The sequence below is a fragment of the Dendrobates tinctorius genome, unplaced genomic scaffold (assembly GCF_039654945.1).
Source record: "Dendrobates tinctorius isolate UK_male_01 unplaced genomic scaffold, ASM3965494v1 ptg000181l, whole genome shotgun sequence".
Classification (NCBI taxonomy): domain Eukaryota; kingdom Metazoa; phylum Chordata; class Amphibia; order Anura; family Dendrobatidae; genus Dendrobates; species Dendrobates tinctorius.
The window spans coordinates 673-21,095 of NW_027361848.1; the positions used below are offsets into that span (position 1 = coordinate 673).

General features: G+C 44.9%; 1 protein-coding gene across 1 annotated transcript in view; it reads right to left on the reverse strand.

Moving 5' to 3' along the window:
• Positions 1-4,172: 4,172 nt before the first annotated feature.
• LOC141054930 (polypeptide N-acetylgalactosaminyltransferase 2-like) overlaps positions 4,173-20,423 on the reverse strand; it is a 130,039-nt gene continuing 113,788 nt past the window's right edge. The window contains exon 7 of the mRNA XM_073551817.1: positions 4,173-4,396. Coding sequence (XP_073407918.1) covers positions 4,188-4,396 — 209 coding nt within the window. The 3' untranslated portion in view covers positions 4,173-4,187. The remainder of the gene's footprint in view (positions 4,397-20,423) is intronic.

The following is a 20,423-nucleotide window of genomic DNA, read 5'->3' on the forward strand; positions in this document are numbered from 1 at the left end:
GAGAGAGATAGAGAAGAGAGAGATAGAGAAGAGAGAGATAGAGAAGAGAGAGATAGAGAAGAGAGAGATAGAGAATGAGAGAGATAGAGGAAGAGAAAGAGAGAAGAGAGAGAGAGAGAGGGCCCATCCGTCAAGATCCGCCGGTAATGCAACTCAATGGGGAAAAAAAAAAATAGATCCGCAAAACAAAATGGCGGATCCGTTTTTTTTGCAAAACTGCGGATTTTGACTGATGGTCACAAACGGAAGTGTGAAACAGGCCTTAGTTACCAAATTGTAAAATTCACATACCAGCAAAACACTAGGTCAATTCCAATAATAAAGTCACTCTGTGTGGGTTGGTTCTACTGTTTTGGCACTTCAAGGACATGGCGCCTGCAAACAACTCCATCAAATTATGCGCTCAAAAACGTCAGTCCTTCCTTTTGGAGCTCAGCAGTGAGCCTAAACAGTAGTTTTCCAGCACATATAGGGAACCTTGTACTCAGAAGGAATGGCACAGCAAATTTCGGGGTCCATTTTATCCTGTTACCCCTGTTAAAAATTTGGGGCTAAAAACAGTTTTGTGGGAAAATGTGATTTTCATGGCTCAACGTGAGAATTCCATCAAGCACCTGGGTGTTCAAGGTGCTCATAACACATCTAGATAATTTCTTGAGGGATCTAGTTTCCATTCGTCCATTTCCATTCTAGTTTCCAGAATTAGGTCATTTGTGGGGGGTTCCACTATTTAGACACATCAGGGGCTCTGCAAACGCGACATGGCGTCCTTTATTTATTCCAGCCAATTTTGTGCTTCAAAAGTCAAACGTTGCTCCTTGCTTTCTAAGCCCTGACATGTACTTAAATATAAAATACTCCACCAACAAAACCACATGGTATTTAGTCAACTGACCACTATTAGATAATATATGGACCTCATGTGAATTATTAGACAAATATGGACACTTCAAACATACCGCATAACCAGTTACCAAAGGAAACAATGATGTACTAGTCCACATAAAGATAGAAAGCAATGAATCTTTATTATGGATAAATTATTAAAATTGACAGATTGATAATGGAAAAAGGGAATTGTATAAAATGACAAGCTACTATATTTTTCAGATTATAAGACGCACCCCAAATTTTGAGGAGAAAGGTAGAAAACAAAAACACACTTTTTTTTAATAAAATGGCAGTGCTTCTTATACTCCATGCGTATCATTGCTTCCCAGGGGTGGTGGCTGTGGTTAAGTGGGGTCCCAGGGTCGTTGCTGGAAGAGGCAAGAGTAGTGTAGCGGCAGCCCAGGGGACAGAGTGCAGCGGCAGCACCGGACACCAACAGCATCGATTAGGTATATCTGCATTATAAGATGCACCCCCATTATCCCCCCAAATTTTGGGGGGAAAAGTGCGTCTTTTAATCCAAAAAATACGGTAACTGCATAAATGCTGAACCATAACACCAGCCTCTTATTTATAAATGCCTAAGCAGTCAATGATAGTTACCTAGATGTACTTGTGCAGAGTGGGCAGCTCCTGGTGAGGGTCAGGATGGGAGTGTGTGCCAGCCCCAACGAACGTTTCGGCCCTGCCTTCATCAGGGGGCTGGTGTTATGGTCCACTATATGCCGGGGGATCTTGTTTAGCATTCGGATGTACTGTGCGCTTCTAAATTTTTGCATTATTGATGGTGCCTTTATTGATTAATAATTTGGTGATATTATACATATTGCTTACTGTCTAGGGTGGTCATGTGGGGTGTGTGCTCCCCATTTTTGTAACAGCATTTATGGACAATTAGCTTGTCATTTTATACAATTCCCTTTTCCCGTTATCTGTGTCAATTTTAATATTTATTACTAGAAAACATTGAATCTTTATCTTTATTTGAATTAGCACATCATTATTTCCTTTGATAACTGGTTATGCATGTACTTTAATAGTAGTTTTCCACCACATACGGGGTATCTGCATACTCAGGAAAATTTGCTCAACAAATTGTATGGTCCATTTTCTCCAGTTACCTTTGTAAAAATGCTAAATTATGGGATAAAGCAACTATTTCGTGAGGAAAAGTAAAACGTTAATTTTTTTCCACATTGCTTTAATTCCTGTGTAGCACCTCAAAGGTTAATAATCCTCTTGAATGTGGTTTTGAGTGGGTGCAGTTTTTAGAATGGTGTCACTTTTGGGTATTTTCTGTCATAAAGGTCCCTCAAAGTCACTTAAAATGTGATGTGGTCCCTAAAAATATTGCTTTTGTAAATTTTGTTGGAAAAGTGAGAAATTGCTGATATTTTTTTTGTTAGGAAGTTAAAAGTTTGTTTAAAAAATTATGTAATTATGTAAAGTAGACTTGTGGTAAATATTATTTATTAACTATTTTGTGTAACTTTATGACAAAAATTAGAGAATTGGAAAGTTGGAAAATTTACGGCAAATTTCAGATATTTTCACAAACAAAAAATATCAACCTAAATTTACCACTAACAAAGTACGATGCGTCACAAAAAAAGCAAAAACTCAGAACCACTGGGATACATTGAAGCCTTCTAGCATTATTACCACAAAGTGACGCTGATCAGAATTGTAAAACCTGGCCTAGTCAGGAAGGTGAAAACAGGCTGGGTGGTGAAGTGGTTAAACGTTTAATAGTTCTATCCATTGAGCAATGGCTGTAATGTAACAGCAATAATCATTCTGACTTACCTGTGATGAATCAATACTCCAGCATGACATGGCTGTTATCTCTGACTCATTTTATTGGGAAGGTGGGAGCGCTAGAAACTCAGTAAGCATAACTTAAAAGATTCACATCCGCTTAATGTTATCCAATCCCCTTTACCGCTAGTGACCTGGTAGTTTTCAGCACGGGTCATGATCACTTTAACATGAGATGCTGTCTGATCATAAATTTCCTACACGGTCTCCCAAGTGGTGCAGGACAGACCTGGTCTGGTATTATGACCAGGTCATGGCCTAGTAGGGGACAATTAGGGAAGACACTACATAGGTAAATTAAACTCTGTATATTAGGATTTAAGCCATTGGCTGAATTGTTGGCTTTTGCAGTCTCACACTAGATGCTTTTAAGCCAAACTGGTCAATAAAGGGGTTCTATCTAAAAGTAATGTCTAAGGGGGCCCCAGAGAAATGATTGGTCGAATGTATCAGCACTGCCAAAAGATTTGATGAGCTGCCATCAGAAAGGTTTGGCGAATGATCTCTCGGAGAACTCAGGAGTGGCTCGGCTGAATGAGTGCTCCTGTGTATAGAAGAATAGGCAATATAGTATTGCTTATAGCCAATCAGCTGCACGCCATCTAAGGACTATGGTGGGATTGTTTATCTATCCACAGGATATCCAACACCTTCACCATCTGCAGTCAGCCTCAGGATCAAGCCCGATTTCCTCTGAAGAAGCCCCCTATATCATCCATACTGAGGTATTGTGCACCATCACTGAGAGCTAAAGCTCAGCACAAGTGCATTGAACAGTGAGTTAATCCCTGAACAGGGACAATAGAGGAGCTAGTCACAGGTTAAGCTTGTATAAACAAACGTTATCATTGATTACAGTCACTACATAATTCAGGAATAATCTATATTTTCTATAAAGTATGAGAGGCAAACACCCTGCAAATAGGATAAAAGCCAAACCAGACATTATGGGCTCATGCAGACGTCAGTTCATCTCTGTATGATCACGGACCACAATGAATACATGGACTGGCTGAGGGTCTCCCAGCCAGAACATAACAGCTTCATATATATCAATGAGGCTGTCATGCATTGTGGTCTGTGATCCTACAGAGATGCACCAAGTCTGCATAAACTCCAAGTCATGAGCAAGGCTCCTTAACCGCTCGATAATGACTTTTAGAATTGGTACTTCTAATAGTTAGCACTAAAGTTCAATGCCTCTTCTCTTCCGTACAGGCAATGTGTATATTTAATTTCCCAGAGTGGTATTGCATGGCCTAGAGATCTCTTTACCCCAGCATGTCCCGCTCTACACTGACAGAAGTTACCCCTTACATCCTCATCAGAGGCCTCTCATCCAGTCAAATTCGACCTCTTGCTTTGCTCTGGTAAGGGGCAAACAAGACAAAACACCTGTCTGCAAATATGATCAAAAAAAGTCAAACCAGACACTCCAAGCCATGTGGAAAAGCTCACTAAATTGTCAGTACTGACCTTTACGAGACTATTTGCACACTATAAATAATATTTACACAACCAAAGAAATGTAATATTTGCAATACGCATTTTAAAGAGCTGGTTACCTCAACAACTCTCTCAAGGAGCGGCTCCAGCCAATGTTCATTGCACTCGCAGTGGCTATCAAGGAAAGTTAGAACTTTAGATTGGGCTGCATCTGCTCCCTTAACACGGGAACGCATCAGACCTGTTGTAACAGACAACTGAAATAAGCACAGGGATGACAAACTGAAATTAAAAAAAAAAAGTCATTCATTTCTGTACAAGGCAATTGTTTTACTGACAGTGTTAACATTTCATCACAGGAAGGGAATCTGTCAGTTGGATCAATCCTCCTAAGCCATCCATATGAGCATGCAGGTCAGAGAAAGTGGATGGGTGACAGTACAGCTGAGTTGCACTTTGTCTCATTACAAACACTTCCATCAGATCTCTCATAGTGATGGCAGCTGCCCCCACAATGGCTGCGGTGATGGTGTGTTAGTAATCACACTTCGCTCTACTCTGCTCCAGGCACTATACGATAACACATAGTTCTACAATGAGACCAATCGTATTATAAACCTACAGAGAATGCAGTTCAGATGCACTTAAATGAGAAAATACATTTGTTATTAGAACAACAACCTTATTAAAATGAAAAACACAGAATTTTAAAAGTAGAAACACAATGGGAAAAAAGACATGGCAGAGATGATAAATACAGGCAATACAGTACAATGTGATAAACGGTGGCAATAATTTACAGGAATGGGACATAAATACACAATGATGTAATTGCAAAATGTGATTCAAAAGGAACCTGCGACCAGAAACAATGCTATTAACCTGAAGATATGGTGTTAATCTGCAGGTTAATAGCGTTATTATGCCGTCCGGCGTCTGCACGCAGCTGAAGGCAGCGGGGAGAAAATGAACTTTATTCTCCCTGACAGCATTCAGTTTTCAAATATCAAAAAAAACTGACCATCATTTCCAAACAGAAATCAGGTGTGAACAGGTGCTTACTAACAGTAGTCATCTCCATAAACAACTAAGAAATAAAGTAGCATTCTATAGTGCTATAGCACAAGGCAATTCTTGTTGCTGGAACCTGCCTAATGTCAATCATCTCTTTAGGCTGAAGCCTACATTTATATGGGAAGGCAAGATCCTGCATTTAAAAACTCCTGAGGCTAAAGGGTGGTGTGCTCAGTCATAGAGCCTATGTATACAAATATTAACCCATTCAAGACAGAACCCTTTTTCGGTTTTGCGTTTGTTTTTCACTCCCCTTCTTCCCAGAGCCATAACTTTTTTACTTTTCCATCAATATGGCCATGTGAGGGCTTATTTTTTGCGTGACGAGTTGTACTTTTGAACGATACCATTGGTTTTACCATGTAGTGTACTCGAAAACGGGAAAAAAATTCCAAGTGCGGTGAAATTGCAAAAAAAGTGCAATCCCACACTTCTTGTTTGGCTTTTTTGCTAGGTTCACTAAATACTAAATCTGACCTGCCATTATGATTCTCCAGGACATTACGAGTTCATAAACACCAAACATGTCTAGGTTCTCTTATCTAAGTGGTGAAAAAAAATTCCAAAGTTAGCTTAAATAAAAAAAAAAATTGCGCCATTTTCCGAGACCCGTAGCGTCTCCATTTTTCGTGATCTCGGGTTGGGTGAGGGCTTATTTTTTGCGGGCCGAGCTGATTTAATGATACCAGTTTTGTGCAGATTAGTTCTTTAGATCGCTCGTTATTGAATTTTAATGAAATTCGCAGCGACAAAAAAAAAAAAAAAAAAGACTCTGGCGGTTTCATTTTTTTTTCTCACTACGCCATTTAGCGATCAGGTTAATCTTTTTTTATTGATGATCGGGCAATTCTGAATGCGGCGATACCAAATGTATATGTTTGATTTTTTTAATTGTTTTATTTTAATTGGGGCGAAAAGGGGTGATTTGAACTTATGTTTTTATTTTTTTAAATTTCTAAATTTTTTTCTTTTTTTCACACTTTTGGCATGCTTCAATAGAAGCTGCCACACAACTGGATCACCTCTGCTACATAGAGGTGATGCATAGGTCACCTCTAGGTAGCAGAATGACAGCATTGCTATGAGCGCCGACCACAGGGTTCCGCTCATAGCAATCTGCCATCAACATCCATAGAGGTCTCGAGGAGACCTCTGGTTGTCATGGCAGCGCACTGATGACCCCCGATCACGTGACGGGGGTCAGTGGTGTGTGTACTTCCGGCTGCGCGCCCGGAGGCTCTAGTTAAAACCCGCTGTCAGAGTTTGACAGCGGGATTTAACTAGTTAATAGGTGCGGGTGGATGGTGATTCCGCTCTTGCCTATTGCGGGCACATATCAGCTGTTCAAAACAGCGCTGGAGCCTACATCAAAAGGGGGAGACACGACATGCACCGTACTAGTACGACATGTCATGAAGGGGCTAAAAGACTGACCGTTCCTTACAAACAAAAAACAGGTGTGTACAAATGCTTACTAAGAGTAGCGATCTCCATATATAACCAACAAATAAATTAGCATTATGTAGCACTAGAGCGTGCAAACGTGAAATATATGAAATTTGAATTGCATTACCCGCAGCCATGATAAGGCGATTTTTGTTGCTGGGAACCTGCCTAATATGAATGCTCTCTTACGCTGAAGCCTACATTTATATGGGAAAGCAGGATCCTGCAATTAAAAACTCCTAACGCTGAGGGGTGGAGTGCTCAGTCAGAGTTAATGTATACAAATATCAAAAGACTGACTTTCACTTACAAGCAGAAAACAGGTGCTTACTAAGAGTAGTGATCTCCATACAGTGGGGAAAAAAAAAGTATTTAGTAAGCCACTAACTGTGCAAGTTCTCCCACTTAAAAAGATGAGAGAGGCCTGTAATTGACATCATAGGTACTGTAGATCATAACTATGAGAGTCAAAATGAGAAAACAAGTCCAGAAAATCACCTTGTCTGATTTGGCAAGATTTCACAAATTATGGTGCAAAATAAGTATTTGGTCATTAACAAAAGTTCATCTCAATATTTTGTTATATATCCTTTGTTAGCAATGACAGAGGTCAAACATTTTCTGTAAGTCTTCACAAGGTTTCACACACACGGATGGTGGTATGTTGGCCCATTCCTCTATGCAGATCTCCTCTAGAGCAGTGATGTTTTGGGCCTGTTGCTGGGCAACATGGAGTTTCAAATCCCTCCAAAGGTTTTCAATGGGGTTGAGATCTGGAGACTGCCTAGGCCACTCCAGGACCTTCATATGCTTCTTACAAAGCCACTCCTTCGTTGCCCTGGCAGTGTGCTTGGGATCATTAGCATGCTGAAAGATCCATCCATGTTTCATCTTCAATGCCCTTGCTGATGGAAGGAGGTTTGCACTCAAAATCTCACGATACATGGCCCCATTCATTCTCTCATGTACACAGATCAGTCATCCTGGTCCCTTTGCAGAGAAGCAGCCCCAAAGCATGATTTTGCCACCCCCATGCTTCACAGTAGGTATGGTGTTCTTTGGATGCAACTCCGCATTCTGTCTCCTCCAAACATGACAAGTTTTGTTTCTACCGCACAGTTCTACTTTGGTTTCATCAGACCATATGACATTCTCCCAATACTCTTCTGGATAATCCAAATGCTCTCTAGCAAACTTCAGAAGAGCCCGGACATGTACTGGCTTAAGTAGGGGGACAAGCCTAGCACTGCTCAGGATCTGAGTCCCTGGTGGCATAGTGTGTTACTGATGGTAGCCTTTGTTTTGGTGGTCCCAGCTCTATGCAGGTCATTCACTAAGTCCCCTTGTGTGGTTCGGGGATTTTTGCTCAATGTTCTTGTGATCATTTTGACCCCTACAGGGCGAGATCTTGCGTGGAGCCCCAGATCGAGGGAGATTATCAGTTGTCTTGTATGAATTCCATTTTCTTATTATTGCTGCCACAGTTAATTTCAACACACCAAGCTGCCTGCCTATTGCAGATTCAGTCTTCTCAGCGCAGGGCTACAATTTTGTTTCTGATGTCCTTCAACAGCTCTATGGTCTTCAGCATAGTGGAGTTTGGAGTGTGACTGAGGTTGTGGACAGGTGTCTTTTATACTGATAGCATGTTCAAACATGCGTCATTACTACAGGTAATGAGGAGGACAGAGGAGCCTGTTAAGGAAATAGTTACAGGTCTGTGGATTTTTGTGATAAACTCACCGTAAAATCCTTTTCTCCGAGACGCTCATTGGGGGCACAGGTACTGTGGGTGTATGCTACTGCCGCCTGGAGGCTGACACTAAGTGAAAAAAGGTTAGCTCCTCCTCTGCCGTATACGCCCTCGCCCCGATTGCGGGCGGAAATCAGTTTAGTGCAAAAGCAGTAGGAGAACAACAAAATCAGCCTTAATGCAGGTAAGATGTCCAGAAAAAAACAACCTAATATCAAACGAAAATGCATATTAATTAAACAAACAAGATCCAACTGGCTAACAGGGTGGGTGCTGTGTCCCCTAATGAGCGTCTCGGAGAAAAGGATTTTACGGCAAGTTTATCACACAAATCCATGTTTCTCCTTCGCCTCATTGGGGGACACCGGTACTATGGGACGTCCTAAAGCAGTCCCTGGATGGGAAGTTGACTCACCGAATCAAGCTACATGCACCTCCTGTCTAAAGGTGTGCCACCGCTGCTTGGAGAATCCTTCTACCCAGGCTAGCATATGCTGAAGCCAGAGTATGAATAGTGTAATGTTTGGCAAATGTGTGTAGGCTGGACAAGGTCGCTGCCTTGCAAACCTGTTCCGTCGAAACCTGGTGCCAAAGCGCCCAAGAGGCGCCCATTGCCCGAGTAGTGTGTGCTCTGATCCCTACTTGAATCGGCGCGCCTCTGGTGCGGAAGGACTCCTGAATAGTCAAATGAATCCATCTGGCTATGGTTGATTTTGAGGCAGCGAGTCCCTTCCTGCGACCCTCGGGGAGCACGAACAGCGTGACCATCTGACGAAAGGGTGCCGTCCGTACCTCCTGAGGGCTCTTACCAGGTCTAACGTGTTCAGAGCCTTTTCCACATGGTGTACCAGTGCTGGACAAAGAGAGGGCAAGACAATATCCTCATTAATGTGAAACGAGGAAACGACCTTAGGCAGAAAGGGGGGGAGCTGGTCTGAGCACCAACTAATCCTTACGGAAGGTGAGAAACGGCGCTCGGCAGGATAGGGCAGCCAGCTCCGAGACCCGCCTGATAGAAGTTATGGCTACCAGGAATACCACCTTCCAGGAAAGGTACAACAAAGGGACATCCTGTAGCGGTTCAAATGGAACTTCCTGCAGAATGCTTAGGACCAGGTTAAAGTCCCTATAGGGAAGTACCAAATGGGAGACTCCCTGGATGAAAGTCTTCACCTGCCAATTGGTAGCAATTCTGCGCTGGAACAGGACGGATAAGGCCGATATCTGTCTCCTGAGGGAGCTTGGGGCTAACCCTGAGTCTAGGCCAGACTGGAGAAAGGCCAAGATGTTGGGAATAAAGTAGAAAATCTCAGTGGACAACAACCGCGGCCTCGACACCAAGAAAAGAAAACCTTCCAGGTGTGATGGTAAATACGTGCTGAGGCAGGCTTCCGGGCCCTAATCATTGTAGCGACCACCTCATGCCCAAACCCCGCCTGGGCTAGAATCCAAGATTCAACGGCCATGCCGTTAAAACACAGGGCCCCTGAGCTCTGGTGGAAGATCGGGCCCTGGGATAGTAGATCCGGGCGCTCTGGCAGTCGCCAAGGAACGTCGGCGAGCAGCTGCACTAGATCTGTGTACCACACTTGACGGGGCCAGCAGAATCGCTGGAACCCCATCTGTTTTGATCTTTTTGATGACTCTCGGAAGTAGTGGCAGCAGGGGAAATGGCAGAACCAACGCATCCACAGCGATTGCCTGCGGGTCCCTGGACTGAGCGACAAACGTGGGCACCTTGGCGTTCACCCTGGAGGCCATCAGATCCACATCCGGTGTTCCCCACCGTTGGCAAATCTGCTGGAAGGTCTCGGGGTGTAGTGACCACTCCCTGGACGCAAGACCCTGCCGGCTGAGGATGTCTGCCGCCCAGTTCTCCACGGCCGGGATGTGGACTGCCGATATCACCGAGTGGTTCCTCTCGTCCCAGTGAAGAACGTGCCCTACCTCGCGCACGGCTGCTCTGGTGCGCGTGCCCACTTGATTTATGTAAGCCACCACCGTGGTGTTGTCCGATTGAATCCGGACAGGGCAGCCTGCTAGAAGGTGATGAAAATGTTGCAGAGCCAGCCGGATCGCTCGTATCTCCAACAAGTTGATCGGGAGGCGTGCTTCCTGCGGCAACCACCGTTCTTGGGTCGTGTGGTGGCAAAAAAACGCTCCCCAGCCGAGGAGGCTGGCATCGGTTGTGACCACCAACCAATGGTCTGGGGGAAAGGGTTTCCCCTGAAACAGGGAGGAACCGGTTATCCACCACTCGAGTGACTGACCGGAGAGGACAACCGGCACCGGTGATCGAGCGTGAATGGGTTCTTGTCCCAGGATGACAAGAGGGCGTGCTGCAGGGGGCGAAAATGGAACTGGGCGAATGGTATCGCTTCCATTGCTGCCACCATTTTCCCTAGAATCCTCATCCCGAAATGGATGGTATGAGGGACTGGTTGGCGAAGTGTCCGGACTCCCTGCTGGAGAGCTAGGGTCTTGTCCTGAAGGAGAATTACCAACCCTCGGAAGGTGTGGAAGATCATCCCTAAAAAGGAAATCCTCTGAGCTGGAACAAGGGATGATTTCTTCTCGTTGACCAGCCACCCTAAGCGGGAAAGAGTAGCGTGATGTTGACACTTTCCTCGCATGCCCGAATTGAAGGGCCCTTGACCAAGAGGTGGTCTAAGTAAGGCAAGATGACTATGTCGTGCAGGATGGCCATGACGACTTCCATGACACCTTTGTGAACACTCTGGGGGCGGTGGCTAGCCGTAAGGGCAGCGCTGCAAACTGGAAATGTAGACCGTTGATGGCAAAGCGTAGAAATCTTTGATGCGGAGGGAAAATGGGGATATGTAGGTAGGCGTCCTGGATATCGATAGAGGCCAAGTATTCTCCCTGCCCCATGGCAGATATAACTGAACGGAGAGACTCCATCCGGAAATGTCTGACCCTGATGAATTTGTTCAGGAGCTTCAGGTCCAAAACAGGTCTGACAGTCCCGTCCCTTTTAGGGACCGCAAATAGATTGGAATAGAAGCCCTGAGCCTTTTCGTGTTCTGGCACAGGAATAATGACTCCGTTGCACTGGAGCGATTCGATGGCTCCTAGTAAAGCCCTTGCCCGGGTATCCACCTTGAGAAGACGGGAAAGAAAAAACTGTCTCGGGGGTACCTGACAAATTCTGTCTTGTACCCCGAGAACACCAGCTCTCTTATCCATGTGTCGTGTGCGACAGTGAGCCAAACGTGGCAAAACCAGAGTAGGTGGCCGCCTACCTTGCTGATGTCGCCTGAAAAATGCCTCAAATCATTTGGCTGAGGATTCTTGGGACTTGAATCCCCTCAATCTGGGCTGGTGAGTACGCATTCTCCCCAACGGGTTGGCTCTATATGAGACCTGTCGATCTCTATCCTGGTTGGGGCGACCTGAAGTGGCGGAATTGGCCGCTGTAGTCCAACCGGGGTTGCAAAAGGCCCGAAAACATGCCTGAAACTGGTGACGAAACGGCGGTTTGACCTTTTGTTGAGGCAGAAAACCGCTCTTCCCTTCTGTGGAGTCAGAGATGAGCTGATCTAACTTCTCTCCGAACAGGCGGCCGCACTGATAAGGTAGACAAGTCAAGGACTTCTTGGAGGTTGAATCGGCCCGCCATGTCCTTAGCCATAGAGCTCTCCTAATGGAAATTGCGTTTGCGGCAGCAAGTGCAGCGCAATTGGCCGCATCCAAAGATGCATTGATTAAGTAGTCCCCAGCCATAGAGATCTGACTCGCGATCTCTGATACTTCTGCAGATAGATCCATATCCTGCAAGACTTTGTTTAATGATTCTGACCAAGAAATCATGGCCTTGGACACCCATGTTGCTGCAAACGAGGGAGAGAGTGCTGACCCGGATGCTTCAAATGCTGAGCGAGCCAAGCTCTCTATGAGATGATCCGTGGGATCCTTAATAGAAGAACCATTAGGTACGGATAACAGGGTTTTAGAGGTCAAGCGTGACACGGGTGGATCTACCGCTGGGGATTCCGTCCATTTTTTACAGAGATCAGGGGCAAACGGATACCTTGCTTCGAGCGCCTTCTGGCCCGAGAAGCGTCTGTCCGGCCGTTCCCTGTGTCGTTGCACTATGTCCTCGAACTCTGGGTGAGTGCAAAATACTCTATGCGGCCGCTTAACTGACACCTTATAGCCTGAAGTCAAGGTGGAATCATCCTCGATCCCCAAAGTCTGGTTGACGGCTTTCATGAGACTGTCCACTGTTTCACGACATCCCGGAGTATCTAGGTCAAGGGTTTCGTCCGAGATGTAATCTGAGCTTCGCTAGCTATCGACTACTGGTGAAGGACAGCGAGAAGCGGAACTCACGGATGCCGAGGCACCGGATGGACCGGGAGACGCCGTGTGGGTTAGTTTCCCCCGCGTCTGCCTGGAGTGAGAGCGGCCCTTGCAGGCCGGAGGCTCCTGTGAGGTAGAGGACTCCTAAGACAGGCGAGCCACTGTCCCTGCCCCTATCTGCGGAGTGAAGGGACTCGATTGCTATCGTAAGCGACGCCAAAGACTGCAACAGTGATAGGGCCCACACCAGGGGACTTGGTACACTGGGCTCGGTCGCAGAGGAGGTCTCCTGGGCGCGTTCGGAATCGCAGGCTTCGCATAATCGTTTGCTCTGCGTGTGTGGGAAAAGCGGCCCGACAAGAGATGCATGCAGCGTATAGAAACGTATGCGTTTTCGCTTTTCCGGACATGCTGTAACTGCCAGGCATCAGCAATGCAGACCGCTGGGGGGGGGGGGGGGGGGAAGCACTCCACGTTTTCCTGTAGCGTGGCGTTTCGGGTTGGGGGGGGCAGCACTTACCCCAGTCCTGTGCCCCCACGTGACCTGGCAGTGCCGGGTGTTGCTCCAGCTCAAAGAAGCGCGTGCCTCAACTGTGGGCTGGCCGTCGGAAGAGGAATCCAGGGGGCGGTACTTCCGGTGTTCGGCCTAGCGCTGGTCCAAAGCCGGGGGCTCAATTTCTGGGCGGGCCGCCGGAAGTGACGCGAAGAAGGAGGCGGAACTTCCGCCAGCAGTCTAGCGCAGACCCAAGTCGTGGGCTAGATTTACAGCACCTGCCCGCGACGGGGAGGGGGCAGACCCACCTACACACAGACTCCCAGGTCGAGGATTCATGGCTGGACGTCAGGACCCGCCGCCGTGCGTGGTGGGGGGTGCTATATTCAGATGCTGCCACTCTGACCCCCGAGGAAAATGCTAAGGGCTCCAGCCCGGTGGACGCTGCTGCAGGAGCCCTCCCCGGCCACCCCCCTCCGTGATGATGCTTCAGCTTTACAGCTCAGGTAGAGGGGGAGGGGGGCCACATATAGGACGGTGCAGGGATGCTAGCTCCATCTTTCCCTCCAGGGATGAGGAGAGGGACTGCAGCACCGCAGTCTAGCATTGGTGGAGCAGTGGGGGCCGCACGGACTATGCTTGTGTCTCTGTACAGCCTAGTGTTATGAATGGGTCACCGAGGAGAAAAAAGTAAAACAAGCTAAGTCACAGAAAACCAGAGAGGTTGGTAACTATGCAGATTGCAGATCCCTGATCCTACCACACAACTAGCAGCAGCCGTGGAGCGTACCTACGATTTTCCTAGACGCTTCGTCACAGCCGGAGGACTAAATAAGCCTGAAGCATGAAAAGGGGAAAACTAACTGCCCCAGAGCAGACCCCAAAGGAATAGATAGCCCCCACACATGCATTAATGGTGAAACAAGATGAAGGCATAAACACAGGCAGGAAAATAGGCTGAGCAAACGATGGGGCCCAAACTAACTAGACAGGAAAGGAAAGGAAAAACACTGTCTGCAACCTGCAAAAAACCCTACAAAAATGATGTCCAACACTTCTGATAGCAAAATTAACCCTGAAATTACTAGACTTCTCCCACTATATCAGCACTCTGGTCTCTTTTTGCTCTGTCTCAGAATATTTCAAACTAGTAAGGGACAAAAAGCAAATTTGCAAAATACTGATAAATAAGAGTGGAAATTCAGCACAGCCCCCAGCCGGGGCTGGCTGACCACACAAAAAAAACTGAATAGACCAACAAAATCAAGTGTGAACATTAGCAGAAAAACTTAGCTTTAGATGATTGGAACAGAGCTTTAAACCAAGAGCTGACAAGCCAGAAGGAATCACCAGCAACTGAATAGGGCGTCGGCTGTCTTAAATCAAATCTGAGACTCCTGAGGTCCAATCATCATCCTCATTTTCAGGTGGCAGATCTCCACCGATCAAATCAGCCTCACTACCTCCTGTTACCACCAGACGGAGTCTGGAAGGAGAACTCACAACTGGTGAACCAGAGAATGAACTCACAACAGCCTAGGGCTTCAATACCTTAGGGTGGTCAGGGCTAAGTCCGGCATCATGTCCCACGGTGCGAAAGAGGATACGTGGAGGCGACACTCGCACGTGCTCGCCCGTTGTTGGTTTGGGGAGATCGGACCCTTTCAACAGGGTCCGTCACCCCTGTCTAATCATCATAGAAAAAAAAAAAAGTCTGGAGAAAAACAGACGTGTGCCTCCAACGGACACTAAGCATGAACTGATTTCCGCCCGCAATCGGGGCGAGGGTGTGTTCGGCTGAGGAGGAGCTAACCTCTTTTTTTCACTTAGTGCCAGCCTCCAGGAGGCAGTAGCATACACCCACAGTACCTGTGTCCCCCAATGAGGCGAAGGAGAAATCTTGCATGTTTTTAAGTGATCAAATACTTATTTTCCACCATAATTTGAAAAATAAATCTTGCCAAATCAGACAAGGTGATTTTCTGGATTTGTTTCCTCATTTTAACTCTCATAGTTGTGGTGTACATATGATGTCAATTACAGGCCTCGCTTATCTTTTTAAGTGGGACAACTTGCACAATTCGTGGCTGACTAAATACTTTTTTCCCACTGTATATAACCAACAAAGTAGTATTCTGTAGCGCTAAAGCGTGCAAACGTGAAATATATGAAATTTGAATAGCATTACTGCTCTAGAAAATCAGAAAAACTGACTGCGCACTCCATCCCTCAGCCCCTGGTGTTTTTAATTACAGCAGAATCCTACCTTCCCATATAACTGTAGGCTTCAGCATAAAGAGAGAATTCACATTAGGCAGGTTACCAGCAACAAGAATTCCCTTATCATGGCTGCCGGGTACACAGGAATTTGCCAATTCAAGTATTCTCAACTTTTCTAATTTTCTAGAGCAGTAATGCAATTCAAATTTCATATATTTCATGTATGCATGCTATAGCGCTACAGAGTGCTACTTTATTTGTTAGCATTCGGTTATCGGTCATGGGGGTGCCGCCGTTTCAGTCATTGCTCTGAGAATACAAAGTGGTCCCGTAACCGGAAGCCTGACTTACTGACAAGCTGAGTGACTGCTATGTAGATTCAGAGCGGTGACTGAACCAGCAGCGCCATGAACCCTTGACTGATAACCGAATGCTGGCGGGGAGAATAAAGTTATTATTCTCCCCCTGCATTTGTCTGAGTGCAGGTGCCGAACAGCATAATAATTTTAACCTGCTAATTAACCGTATATATGCAGGTTAATAGCGTTATTTCTGGTGACAGGTTCCCTTTAAGTACAGTCATGGCCAAAAGTTTTGAGAATGACACAAATATTATATTTTCACATGATCTGATGATCTGCTGCCCTCTGGTTTTTATGTGTTTGTCAGATGTTATTATCACATACAGAAATATAATTTGAATCATATTATGAGTAACAAAAGGTTATATTGACAGTTAGAATGAGTTAATGCAGCAAGTCAATATTTGCAGTGTTGACCCTTCTTCTTCAGGACCTCAGCAATTCTCCCTGGCATGCTCTCAATCAACTTCTGGATCATATCCTGACTGATAGCAGTCCATTCTTGCAAAATCAATGCTTTTATTTTGTCTGAATTTGAAGGTTTTTGTTTGTCCACCCGTCTCTTGATGATTGACCACAAGTTCTCAATGGGATTAAGATCTGGGGAGTTTCCAGGCCATGGTCCCAAAATCTCTATGTTTTGTTCCCTGAGCCATTTAGTGATCACCTTTGCTTTATGGCAAGGTGCTCCATCATGTTGAAAAAGGCATTGTTGATCGCCAAACTGCTCTTGGACGGTTGGGAGAAGTTGCTCTTGGAGGACATTCTGGTACCATTCTTTATTCATGGCTGTGTTTTTAGGCAAGACTGAGAGAGAGCCCATTCCCTTGGCTGAGAAGCCACCCCACACATGAATGGTTTCAGGATGCTTGACAGTTGGCATGAGACAAGACTGGTGGTAGCGCTCACCTGGTCTTCTCCGAATAAGCCGTTTTCCAGATGTCCCAAACAATCGAAAAGGGGATTCATCAGAGAAAATGACTTTACCCCAGTCCTCAGCAGTCCACTCCCTGTACCTCTTGCAGAATATCAGTCTGTCCATGATGTTTTTCCTGGAGAGAAGTGGCTTCTTTGCTGCCCTCCTTGAGACCAGGCCTTGCTCCAAGAGTCTCCGCCTCACAGTGCGTGCAGATGCACTCACACCTGCCTGCTGTCATTCCTGAGCAAGCTCTGCACTGCTGGTAGCCCGATCCCGCAGCTGAAACACTTTTAAGAGACGGTCCTGGCGCTTGCTGGTCTTTCTTGGGCGCCCTGGAGCCTTTTTGGCAACAAGGGAACCTCTCTCCTTGAAGTTCTTGATGATGCGATAGATTGTTGACTGAGGTGCAATCTTTCTAGCTGCGATACTCTTCCCTGTTAGGCCATTTTTGTGCAGCGCAATGATGACTGCACGTGTTTCTTTAGCGATAACCATGGTTAACAGAAGAGAAACAATGATGCCAAGCACCAGCCTCCTTTTAAAGTGTCCAGTGGTGTCATTCTTACTTAATCATGACAGATTGATCTCCAGCCCTGTCCTCATCAACACCCACACCTGTGTTAATGGAGCAATCACTGAAACGATGTTAGCTGGTCTTTTTAAGGCAGGGCTGCAATGATGTTGAAATGTGTTTTGGGGGATAACGTTCATTTTCTAGGCAAATATTGACTTTGCAAGTAATTGCTGTTAAGCTGATCACTCTTTATAACATTCTGGAGTATATGCAAATTGCCATTAGAAAAAATGAAGCAGTAGACTTTGTAAAAATTAATATTTGTGTCATTCTCAAAACTTTTGGCCATGACTGTACATGCATGTTCATAAGGTACCAAGAAGATGTATAGAAACATGTGGATCAGGGTATAAAAGACAAAGTGTATAACTATAGTAATGATGCACATGGTATCAGAAGCAAATAATAATAATAATAATAATAAAAATAATGTGATGCCGTATACAGTTGAGCTCAAAAGTTTACATACCAAGGCAGAATTTTTGCTTTATTGGCTTTTTTTCAGAGAACATGAATGATAACACCAAACCTTTTTCTTCACTCATGGTTAGAAGTTGGGTGAAGCCATTTATTGTCAAACTACCGTGTTTTCACATTTTAAATCATAATGACAACCCAAAACATCCAAATGACCCTGATCAAAAGTTCACATACCGCATTTCTTAACATCATGCATTGCCCCCTCTAACATCAATGACGGCTTGAAATCTTTTGTGGTAGTTGTAGATGAGGTTCTTTATTTTCTCAAATGGTAAAGCAGCCCACTCTTCTTGGAAAAAAGCCTCCAGTTCCTGTAAATTCCTGGGCTGTCTAGCATGAATTGCGAGCTTGAGATCTTCCCAGAGTGGCTCAATGATATTGTGGTCAGGAGACTGAGATAGCCACTCCAGAACCTTCACTTTGTTCTGCTGTAGCCAATGTCAGGTCGACTTGGCCTTGTGTTTTGGATCATTGTCATGTTGGAACGTCCAAGTACGTCCCATGTGCAGCTTCCGGGCTGATGATTGCAAATTTGCCTCTAGTATTTGCTGATAATGCGCTACATTCATCTTTCCTTCAACTTTGACCAAGTTTCCTGTGCCTTTGTAGCTCACACATATCCAAAACATCAGCAATCCACCTCCGTGCTTTACAGTAGGAATAGTGTTCCTTTCATCATACAGTTGTGGCCAAAAGTATTGACACCTCTGCAATTTTGTCAGATAATACTCAGTTTCTTCCTGAAAATTATTGCAAACACAAATTCTTTATTATCTTCATTTAATTTGTCTTAAATGAAAAACACACAAAAAGAATTGTCCTTAAGCCAAATTGGATATAATTCCACACCAAACATAAAAAAGAGTGTGGACAAAAGTATTGGCACTGTTCGAAAAATCATGTGATGCTTCTCTAATTTGTGTAATTAACAGCACCAGTAACTTACCTGTAGGGCACCTAACAGGTGTTGGCAATAACTAAATCACACTTGCAGCCAGTTGACATGGATTAAAGTTGACTCAACCTCTGTCCTGTGTCCTTGTGTGTACCACATTGAGCATGGAGAAAAGAAAGAAGACCAAAGAACTGTCTGAGGACTTGAGAAACCAAATCGTGAGGAAGCATGAGCAATCTCAAGGCTACAAGTCCATCTCCAAAAACCTGAATGTTCCTGTGTCTATCGTGCGCAGTGTCATCAAGAAGTTTAAAGCCCATGGCACTGTGGCTAACCTCCCTAGATTTGGACAGAAAAGAAAAATTGACAAGAGATTTCAGCGTAAGATTGTGCGGATGTTGGATAAAGAACCTCGACTAACATCCAAACAAGTTCAAGCTGCCCTGCAGTCCGAGGGTACAACAGTGTCAACCCGTACTATCCGTCGGCGTCTGAATGAAAAGGGACTGTATGGTAGGAGACCCAGGAAGACCCCACTTCTTACCCCGAGACATAAAAAAAGCCAGGCTGGAGTTTGCCAATTTACCTGAAAAAGCCTAAAACGTTTTGGAAGAATGTTCTCTGGTCAGATGAGAAAAGTAGAGCTTTTTGGGCAAAGGCATCAACAGAGTTTACAGGAGAAAAAAAGAGGCATTCAAAGAAAAAAAACACGGTCCCTACAGTCAAACATGGCAGAGGTTCCCTGATGTTTTGGGGTTGCTTTGCTGCCTCTGGCACTGGACTGCTTGACCATGTGCATGACATTATGAAGTCTGAAGACTACCAACAAATTTTGCAGCATAATGTAGGGCCCAGTGTGAGAAAGCTGGGTCTCCCTCAGAGGTCATGGGTCTTCCAGCAGGACAATGACCCAAAACACATTTCAAAAAGCACTAGAAAATGGTTTGAGAGAAAGCACTGGAGACTTCTAAGGTGGCCAGCAATGAGTCCAGACCTGAATCCCATAGAACACATGTGGAGAGATCTAAAAATGGCAGTTTGGAGAAGGCACCCTTCCAATATCAGGGACCTGGAGCAGTTTGCCAAAGAAGAATGGTCTAAAATTCCAGCAGAGCATTGTAAGAAACTCATTGATGGTTACTGGAAGCGGTTGGTCGCAGTTATTTTGGCTAAAGGTTGTTTAACCAAGTATTAGGCTGAGGGTGCCAATACTTTTGTCTGACCCATTTTTTGGAGTTTTGTGTGAAATGATCAATGTTTTGCTTCATTCTCTTTTGTGTTTTTTCATTTAAGACAACTTAAATGAAGATTATACCAAACAATTTGTGATTGCAATCATTTTCAGGAAGAAACTGAGTATTATCTGACAAAATTGCAGGGGTGTCAATACTTTTGGCCACAACTGTAGGCCTTGTTGACCTCTCTCCAAATGTAACGTTTATGGTTGTGGCCAAAAAGTTCAATTTTGGTCTCATCACTCCAAATTACCTTGTTCCAGAAGTTTTGAGGCTTGTCTCTGTGCTCTTTTGCGTATTATAGGCAAGATACTTTGTGACATTTGCGAAAAAACTTTTGTAGTTCCAGCACACGATATAGAAAAATTTAAAAAAGCCTTTATTTAGTCAATCATTAAAAATTACAATACCATGTAATAAAAGCATGTGTAGGCTTGCGCGTTTCGGATCAGATTTGACCCTTAATCATAGCTTAAAATACTGGATAAATGTTG